This window comes from Sycon ciliatum, chromosome 1, assembly GCF_964019385.1.
Source record: "Sycon ciliatum chromosome 1, ocSycCili1.1, whole genome shotgun sequence".
NCBI lineage: Eukaryota > Metazoa > Porifera > Calcarea > Leucosolenida > Sycettidae > Sycon > Sycon ciliatum.
Window position 1 is genome coordinate 84,956,204 of NC_088643.1, and position 10,168 is coordinate 84,966,371.

General features: G+C 47.0%; 2 protein-coding genes across 2 annotated transcripts in view; both read right to left on the reverse strand.

Annotated features, from left to right (window-relative positions):
• Positions 1 to 2,575, reverse strand: part of LOC135806005 (aspartate--tRNA ligase, cytoplasmic-like) — a 14,770-nt gene extending 12,195 nt beyond the window's left edge. The window contains exons 1-2 of the mRNA XM_065320132.1: positions 2,424 to 2,575; positions 441 to 482 (exon numbers count right to left, since the gene is read on the reverse strand). Of these exons, the coding sequence (XP_065176204.1) occupies positions 441 to 472 (32 nt within the window). The 5' untranslated portion in view covers positions 473 to 482; positions 2,424 to 2,575. The remainder of the gene's footprint in view (positions 1 to 440; positions 483 to 2,423) is intronic.
• A 2,865-nt stretch (positions 2,576 to 5,440) lies between these two features.
• On the reverse strand, positions 5,441 to 9,240 carry LOC135806013 (uncharacterized). The gene has a single exon (XM_065320144.1). It carries the CDS (start codon positions 8,841 to 8,843, stop codon positions 5,955 to 5,957), a length of 2,889 nt encoding a protein of 962 aa, XP_065176216.1. The 5' UTR covers positions 8,844 to 9,240; the 3' UTR covers positions 5,441 to 5,954.
• Positions 9,241 to 10,168: the final 928 nt, after the last annotated feature.

Consider the following 10,168-nt stretch of genomic DNA (forward strand, 5'->3'; position numbering starts at 1 on the left):
CCATCGCTGTATATACGAGGAAATTCTCTCCTCGTCAGCCATTTCTCGCTCCTTCATCATAAACATTCCAAATGTTTTGCTTGAGTTTCTTTTCATGCTGCCCACGCGCTCGAAGCATGCCAAAGTGACTCAGCATGTCAGGAGAGGGGAAAATCCCCGCTGAATGTCAGTCACTCGGAAAGAAATTCGACTTTTGCCGTAGCTGAAATGTCGAGCAAAATATCTTTGGAATGCGACATCGCAGCTCTTTACCGATTGGTGCAATGGAAAGCTGGGTTCTTCGGCTTCTTCCTAGATACTTAGTTCTTCAAATTCCGCCAAGAATCGATCGAGTTACGAATGTTTTAGTGTATGCATGTCCATCGATCTCTAGAGATCGATTCAAGTACGCACGGATGGTAAAGGGTTAATGCACTAACGAACCAAGTCATGATCCTTACCTAACATCCACAGCAGGGTTTGCTTCCGCCATGATCCTAGGACTGCAGAGAACAATAGACACCAGGTACCCTACTCATTTTTTTTTTAAATCCACTTTATATGCACACAAATGAATAAAGTTATCGCGGTCTCTGGGCTACACCAATCACTGAGAAAGAATAAAATTATCCAAATTTTCGGCATGATGAAAATTCGGATAATTTTGTTCTTTTTCAGTGATTGGTCTTATACTAGCCCAGAGACCGCTTGGAGAGTGGTCTCTCTCTCTCTCTCTCTCTCTCTCTCTCTCTCTCTCTCTCTCTCTCTCTCTCTCTCTCTCTCTCTCTCTCTCTCTCTCTCTCTCTCTCTCCCTCTCTCACACACACACACAGACAGACAGACAGACACACACACACACACACACACACTCGAATTACCGGTGTGCCTGCTATAAGAGGCCATCCGGCATTTGCTGATAATTTAAAGTTTAGTTACAACCCTCCGTCACCCACCCAAACCCCCTGAACGAAAATATATTGACTTGACAGCTAGAGAAAGGATTGATGTTTCAGCTATCAATATTTTAAAAACGAAACTCTCCTCGACCCACCCACCTATAAACAAACTTTTTCGCTTCCTGTAATAGATCAATAATCTTAGACAGCCTCTAAAGCTGTTACAATTAATCCATATTCCTCTTCTGCATTGCAACATGTTCTAGCTTAGAATGTACCTACACGATATCAGAGCCATACAAAAGGGCTATTTTTACTCTCACTAATCTTATTCTACTCTATTTCTCATCCAATCACTTTTCAGAGTAGGGGATCTCAAATAGAGATCCGCTTTCATGGACTCGTGGTGTTCTTTGAAATACCAAAAGGGAGGAATGCTCTTGTGTACACTAGCCTAAAAATGTCGACTATTTTGGTTGCCAGCCGAGCATAGTTCACTTGATGATGTGGTTGTGACATTTGGTGCTCTGACAAGATCAGTTGTTCTATATGTAGTATTCGAGACGTTCCACAATACGTGAAGTTGAGAGCAACTTTACGTTAGCGGACGGGAAAACCCCGTGAATGCACGACTTTTCAGTTTTCACTCCACTTACAGAAAGTTATGTACGTAGCGTACGTAGATAGGGCTCTGACAACGGAGGTGCTCCATAAGTGGATTGGGGTACAAATCTATGAATAATTCCCCGGGTCGACCCGGTCGTACACTGCCGTGTTCCGAGTTGCCAAGGGCAGCTACGTGATTCGAAAGCTCCGCACAGCGGAACACAGATCCTCATGCAGTGTGCGTAAGACTTTCCGTAGATCGACTACATTTTACTAACGTAATTACGTCATGTGGAACCTTTCCATTGTCCTCTCTTGTGGTGGCCTGCTAAAATGACCAAAAAACAGGCCCCAGCACGGCAGCACCCTCCGCCACATGCGACACCAGCAAGAACTAATCCATGTGATGAACAAGGGTGTGGCCGCTCGAGAGGCATTGGTAGCAACAAAGATGTAGTTTGACTACACCAGGTGGCACAGTGGCTGATGCCTTGTGATGGGCGTACTCAACAGCCTCAAACAGCCCCGCTTATATTATACCGGTAGCTACAGTTTCATCATCATCCAGGCAAACCCATTCAACATTTTCCTATTCAGATGATGTGAGTTGCATTTCCTATGATACTCCACACACACACACACTGGCTGTGGCCCAAGCTACAATCACAATGTTATTATAATCCACATCATACAGTCAGAGACCCTAGCATGCAGGGAGCCACGATGCATGAGCCTAAGCCAAGCTGTTGGGAATGGAAGACAGAATATGCAACTCAGAATGGAAATGACTCTCTATCAATCCTGATGTGCCCTTTACCAAACGTGCCTCCAGTACGCCCAGCACTCGCGTTTGCAATATCACTTCTCAAAATGACCCCCCGCGATCGAAAGCATCAAAATTCTGCCACGTGTAAACAATCAAAATTACTATGATATGCTCACCTCAAAATTTCCACACTCGGGACAAAGCTAGAAGCGCACCACTCCCTTCAATTTTCAGCAATAACAAACTATTGGCTCAAGATGTACGCCAATAGGAGAAACAAAATAATTTATTTTTTTGTTTAGTTCAATTCAGTCAACGAACAAAAGTCGAAAGCACAGAAAAATTTGACACTTCACTTCAAACAACAGTCAAAAATTCATGCGAATAACGCTGAGTTGTACGTGCCAGTGGTGAGCTTGTGTTCATGGTTTGTTGGATGGCCCATGCATTATTGTTTGTTTGTGAGACTGAGAGATGTAGTAAACTGGTAAAACTAAAGGACAAGGACAAGGTCGACATGGGGGCGCTGATGACGTGGTTACTTTGACTTTTGTGGTAACGACCATGCAGGGAGTGGTGGAAGCCTTTCAGGTAACAACGATGATAGGAAGCTTTACAGCACAAAGTGACGGGTGCGTCCATGATCCAGTGACAGTTTGCTGAATGAATAATAAATAATGATGTGCTCACATAAAGGTTCATGCTCGTGCAATCATAATTTTGACAGAATGATTGTTTATAATCTGATGTCGGATTTTTCCATAACTATTGGTGTTGTGGACTCTTGCTCTTGCTTACGACACGACCTACTGTACATGATATGACATTTGTACACTGCATGAAACCGTGTGCGAATGCAGGGTTGTCAAGAGCTGGTCTTAGGGTGCGTTCTTAAATCCTCTCCGAAAAGTTGGAGACTCTCCGAAAAGTTCGAGAGCTGTTCTTACCGTATGTCCGCACCTTTAAAGCCATGGCGGTATATTCGATTATAAAGCCAGTCTCGGTTATAAAGCCATGGGCTTCATAACTAAAATGACATTTGAAGTATGTTTTGTAAAAAATGAAGGAATAAGCACTGTGCTAACAAACTTACAGCCCAGCAGGAAGGGTGAACAGGTAGATTTAGGCTGTGTTTACATGAGAAATTTCAACCCGGGTCGAGTTCAGCCCGGGTTGAAAGTCTGTACGATAGACAAAAGAGGTGAGCGTTTACATGAAGACAGTTGACCCGGGTCAAATACTGATATGCCGCCAAAAGTCCACTTCTACAGTCCTGTATGGTCACGTGAATCCGTTCGCGCGAAATTTGCATCTGCAGTGCTGTTCAAACCTGGCGCGAGATACGCACAGAAGTACGTTTGTACGATTTTCTTGACCCGGGTTGATTTCAACCCTCCCCTTGGGGGGAGGGTTGAAATCAACCCGGGTCAAGCGCAATGCGTCATGTAAACGCGCCATTCACTTTGTGCACATGGCGGGTTGAAATCTGACCCGGGTCGAACTCAACCCGGGTTGAAACGCTTCATGTAAACACCGCCTTAGATTGAAATTTCTGTGTGGACATTGACTTTTATGGCATGGCGTAGTGGATGAGTCATTTTGCATCTAAAATATCTAGGAAAGCAGCGGTGTTTCGAATATAAGGCCATGGCTTTAAAGGCGCTGACACACGGTATTATCCTCTCCGACTTTTAGGAGGCTCTCCAAAGCTCTCCGAGCTTCAGAGGTGGTTGAAACTTGGAGATTCCTGCGGTTTGGGATCAGCGCATGCGAACTACGGCTAAAAGCCACGTGTTGATCATAAGTGTACGCATTTCCCTTCTCGCTTACGCACAGCTGTACAGTGCATACTACAGTCAACTTCGCTAATAACGACTGCGGATATAACGACAATTCGCGAATAACGACAGAATTGTCATGCCCAGAGCAAAGTCCCATCTAACTGTAACACATATAATGAGACTTCGGGTATAACGACACTTCGCGAATAAGGATACTTTTCCGATGCCCCGCCGAATGTCGTTATAAGCGAAGTTGACTGTACATTCGTGGCACTCAAGACCCCTTCGGCGGTTCATATTGCTTGACATGTGCGAAATATCTCCGAATTCTTCGAGACCCGTTTCTTCGACTTCTCTTTTCTTGTTCTCCGAGAAGCTATAGAATATAAGAACGCACCCTTATTTTAGCTCGGTTATGGCCTAGGATTTATCGGGTGTTAGCGGCCGTCGTGAGTTCCCTTCAGGAACGGACACGATAATTTACTTTTTTATTTATTTATTTTAAATATGGACTTTTGCAAACTACAAAATATGTACATGTGCGTACAATACCCCTATACAAGTGTGGGTGTGCAATTCTGGTTCCCATGCTCATGCATGGAGACGGTCAAGCCCACTTGTTCACCAGGCAATCAGTGTGCACTCTTTGATCTGTCCTCACAGAATAACACGGACAAAATGCTAAAATTGTGCGCATCATGGCCTGTTTCGCCCGCATAATGATGCGCATAATTTCAGCAATTTGTCCAGTTGTACACTCGCATGAAACTGTTCGTACAAACTCAAGGAGGTACGACTTTGTAGTACATTTTCAACACCATGCACCGGTATACCATGTCCTACTTTCTTGTACATTCCCATGGATAACGTGGGGGGTTTATATGCAAAATTTCTCGAAAACATGAAGGAAAGTCAATAACGCAGAAAACTGCGCGTCCGCGGAATTGCGGTATTCTGTGGGGACAGTTTGATTGTGTGACATACCGTACACTACACGTCTTGTCTACTTCCACAGGGCGCGCACGATTTCCCGGTCCAGTACCAAGATATTATTATCATGGTTTCATGCACTCTTTCTGCTACTCGTACTAGTACCACCACACCACAATCACAGACTACTATAAAAAGTATTAGAGAGGTTGAGATGCACATTATTTCCGACGTGACGCGGAATTCCACGACAAATTTGGCGTAAAACTCAAATTTTGACGCAAGCTGCAGGTGACTCGCGTTGTTTTTTAACGCGCGAGCCAAACAACGCGAGCTGAACTTTCGCGTCACGTCAGAAATAACGTGCATCCTCTCTATTGTCGATCGAACACTTGTAGGTTTACATGGACACATGAACACATGCATACGCACATGCACACACATACGCATGCACAACACACACACACACACACACAGTCATATCAACCGTACGTTGCAACCAGGGAGTAGTACAGTACCGGTATTGCATTACTCCCTGGTTGAAACTTCCGTACACGCCGCTATTCTGGGCTAAAACTGAAAAGTAAGTGCAGTGCGCGTAATCTCTGCAGCGTAAATATCAGTGTGCATACATTACCATGAACAGTCTCAAAGTTATCGTGCATGTAGTGGTCAAACAATTCAAAGTACTATGCTGATGGGCAGCGATAAACAGCTACTGCTATACAATGGACCAGGCTGACATGAATGTCGTCTTCCTGCAATAATTATCAGCAGTGTCAAATCTGTGGAAGTGATTCTAAGCCACAGCCAGGTACCTATAATTTCGAAATACAAAGCTAAGAATAGTATGTCACTGACAAATAGCTAGGTGCGCTCAAGTTGCAAACCATACAACCATGACCAGAATTTTTATGGTAGCTCAGGCTAGTACCAGTACTTCAAGTCAACATGAGCAATCAAGCATGCTGTGATCAAAAGCAGTGCGACGTGTGCTCATCTTACCCACACTTCAGATCTCCGGAACCTGGGAGAAGCCTCTCTATCCAGATCACGGTCATGATTAGACTCAATGGCTGGCGTCGCCAAAGGAATCGTACTCGTACGATTCGGCACTTGGTGGAGCTCAACAAACTTCTGCATAGGAGGTGGCAGAGAGGTGCAAGGACAGCCGGGTAACTTTGTGATAGCACGGGCTGCCAAACATTGCAGAGGTAAAACAGTCGGTAGCGGTCGAGAGCCAGGCTGAGACACAAACCTGGTGCCCTTCTGGACATGGTGCTTGGCATGCTGCAGCAGAGTCTCCTTGAACGAGAATGGCGTATCCCAATGAACTCCCAGACCATACGATTGCCACAGGTCAAAGATGAGTGGCCAGAGCTTCCACATGTCATGGATGCGTGGAATATTAGCGTTCAGTTGGGTTGTATGACCATCCAGAAAGTGACCTATGACAGTCACTCCCGCAGCATTTCGCAGGTGCATGTCAAAACCACCTATCGCGAAAGCCTCAAACGCTGGAAGGCGCATCTGCAAGTTGACAAACTCCTCCCATTCTTCATTACCTGATTCTGACCGGCGTTCTGTTGCGAAGTAGTGCAGAACGGTAGAAAGGCCTCTGCGGTGACCTTTCCTGTACGCATCAGCAAGCTCGGCGCAAAACTCAATCAGATACACATGAACTCGGCGAGCGTATTTTCGGAATCGCGGCAAGTGGGGTAGCCTCCGTCTGGACGCGAGGGCAGGGCTGAACGTAAGACACAGTGGTGAGTTTGCATACTGGATATGCTCGTCGTCAACTTGAGAGTAAACAGACATTTCAATCAAGAGCGCCGACACCCTTTCCAGAATCGTTGTCTGCAGTGGATGGTCAATCGGCAGACATTGCATGACGTGAACTGACCAGCGTGCCAACAAGCAGAAGTCCACTTCTCTCATTTCCGTGACACACTCATGGTAACCAACGTACTCGACATAGCCTAGAGCTTCAGCGAAAAACTCATCCACAGCTTTGCCAAGGTACTTGGTGTCGAACGACGTGAAGTTGATGCTCAGACCAATGTCAGCCTCCACCTGGGATGCGTACACACAGTCCAATTCCACCAGTTCATTCTGTGTGAACTCTGTTGGTACTTTATCGACCTGGGCAGGATCGCGCAACCGAAAGGCAAACCGACGTATCTCACAACGGCTTCGCTTATCAAGAGCCCACATTGACATTCGACGGCAAGTGGAGACGAAAAGGCTGCTGTTAAAGCCAAGATTGCGGTAGACGCAAGCCAGCCGGTTGCAAAAGAGTTGGTATATTCTCTCACATCCGTACTTGAAGCCGCCTGTCTCACTTGTTTCGTGCTTTTGTTTAGGGCCGAACAGCGTGAGCAGTTCGTCCCAGGTTTTCCTTTCCACACATGGTCGTCCGAACATCGTCAGCCTTTTCTTCACTTCTTTCGCATTGCTGTGAGGTGTTGCACGTTGCGGAAACGCGTGTGTCTTCACTCCATGTCGCACAGCGTTCTCCCAGCGACTTTCTACAGTATCGCGAGACCTCCTGCGGAGAGCGAGAAAGCTGTAGGTCGGGTCAGTCATGGCAACATACATCAGCCATGCATCACACAACAGGTCACTGGGCCACTGGGCTGACATCAGCAGATCCTCGAAGATGTCCACGTGATTATTAGACGCGCAGCACTCGAGAAGGATACGGTGGCTGGTGGGTGAGCTGACATCTATCTCGTAGCCACCTTCTAGCACTGCTGCTAGGACGGCGGTGTCCTGTGAGCGCACAGCATCATGGAAAATAACCGTCTGATCGCGGAAGCTGAAGCCGCGGTGGGGAAAAGCCCCAAGCAGCCGCAGTTCTTCGGATCGAGCAAACCGACACGTGTCGTCCAGGTTTCGAATGATATGACTGGCTGCAGGCAGACCCTGACTGTCCAAGACGTGCCCATTCGGTACAAACTCAAGAAGCTTGTGCAGCAATGAAACACTCCGGGAACGGGCCGCGTGATGTACGGGAAACAGACCATCCATGTCTCGCAGATGTGCCAATTTACGCACAGCATCAGGTTGCTCTGCACACAGGATCTTAAACACAGCAGATTGGCCGGACTTAGCGGCCAGCGAAACAGCACTCTCTCCTGTAGCACTGAGCCTATCAACCTGCGCACCCCGGCGTAACAGATTATGAAGGACTTCCAGCCGCCGTAACTCCTTGGTGAAATGCCGGCTGATACTGTCATGTAGGTATGTGCACTTGTGGCTGTTGTCAGTCATCGGTCTAACACCGGAGCAGAGGTACATGAGTGGCGTCCAGCCCCGTTGATCAGTTTCATTTATATCCACACCTGCCGACAGCAGCCGGTCTAGAAACTCCAGATAGTCTTCCCATGCCTTTTCTCTCATGGACGCCGTCTTTGACAGAACCTTCTCAGAAGTCTGCTTGGGGAGCATCAGTTCGGCCCCGGTAATAACGGCTTGGTGTATAGCTGTGCTGCCATCATACTCAGACGGCACGCTAGGGTTAGCACCCACTTTCAAGCAGTATTCCAGCAGGTCGGTCCTCAGGCTGTTTGCTGCATGCCAAATCAGGGTACCACTGCAAACGGGAAGACCGGTTTTAGGTTGCTCTCGAGGCATCATTGTGTCCGGATCGACACCGGACGAACGGAATACGAAGTTGAGAAGAGACCATGGAGACTGGTACGTCAGCTCCGACGGATCCTGTTCTAACTGGTCAAAGATTGCCATGAGCAAGCGTGGCACATGATGCAGGAACTCTTCTCTGTCATTCACTCGAACCTGGTGCATGGCATCTCGATCACGACTCCTCGCCGACCAGTAGGTACCGCTCCGGTAGCTTGGCTTACGATATTTTAGGAACGACATGGTCAATGGCAGAGGAGAGCCACTGTAATAGCTATGGCAAATGCCTACTGGATCAGCACCCACGGCACTCAGTCCGGGACAGGCTTGCTTACTTGTCCAAGAAAGGACATAAACAACATCAGCACAGGCAATGACGCTCTGTCAATCGTGGACCTTCTTCTAAGTAATTAGTTCTATATCTACACCAGCCGGGCCTAGCGAGTGGTCACAGCAACTGCGCATCACAGGCCATGATCCGGGGATCCACGGACTTCCTCACAGCGATACACTGTAACGAAGCGCAACACAACGTGACAGTAACTGTTGTAGATCTACGAGCTAAGAAAAGCCTGAACTAAAAAGGCTGAAGCCGTGAAGGTTAGAAAACCAAAGACCTATTATTAATTTTTATGTAATGAGGAGGCCGAGGAGTGCGAGGACCGACACCTGGACACATGCACAAGATTCCCAGTCCTTCCCAGCTGCTTGGGCGGCCATGCGCATGCACGCGACGACCGGTACGGTATGCGGTCCGCAAGCTAGCGGTATGGCATGGCACGGCATGGCACTGTAGATCTACTCGCTGCTCGTACACCATTGTACACATACAGTAGGTAGATCTGCATGCTGTCCGACCGTGTTGTGTGCGTGCGTGCATAAATTTTACTTACAATAATATACAGTAGTGTAGTACATGACTGTACAATGCCATGGTGCTGGTACTGCCGGTACTACACGGTAGTAGTACTACTAGTAGTAGTAGTACCACCGTGAGTTAGTGTTAGTGGCAGTCTTTATTGTTCTATCCATTGTTTGTTCAATCCACAAAATGTGATGCAGAAAGTGAAGAACCATTTGAGGAAATAGCCATTGTAACTTATGATATGAAAAAGGTTATTATAACTACCGGTACTCATGGTACTGAGCACTACTTGGAAGCATGTTTCAAGGTATTGACCGCATAAAATTACATGTGATGCAAAGAAAGAAAAGCACCCAAGCATTGCGCCCAGGAGCTCCGGAGGCACACATGAACCGTCAATCCCTAGGCTAGGCTCAATGAGGTCGTGTACTAGTACTGGCTACTGTACTACAGTACTATGTCAACTTGAAAACACATGGGCAGTCATGTACAACACGACTCTGCTCCGAGCTGCTACTGCATCGCCCATGATGCAGTTTTGGGCCTCGGTTTACATTCATCTCTGTCTTCCATAACTTCGTTGCTGGCGATCCAAATAACGCCATCATCAGCAAAATCATAATAAGAGCGATTCAGACAGTACAGTGCCGTAACATGTTCGTATCATGGGGAAGCGGCTGAATCGTGAATGCTCAGAAAGGCA

Coding starts and splice junctions, on each gene's coding strand:
- LOC135806013 (XM_065320144.1), bottom strand. CDS start 8,843: ATGTCGTTCCTAAAATATCGTAAGCCAAGCTACCGGAGCGGTACCTAC.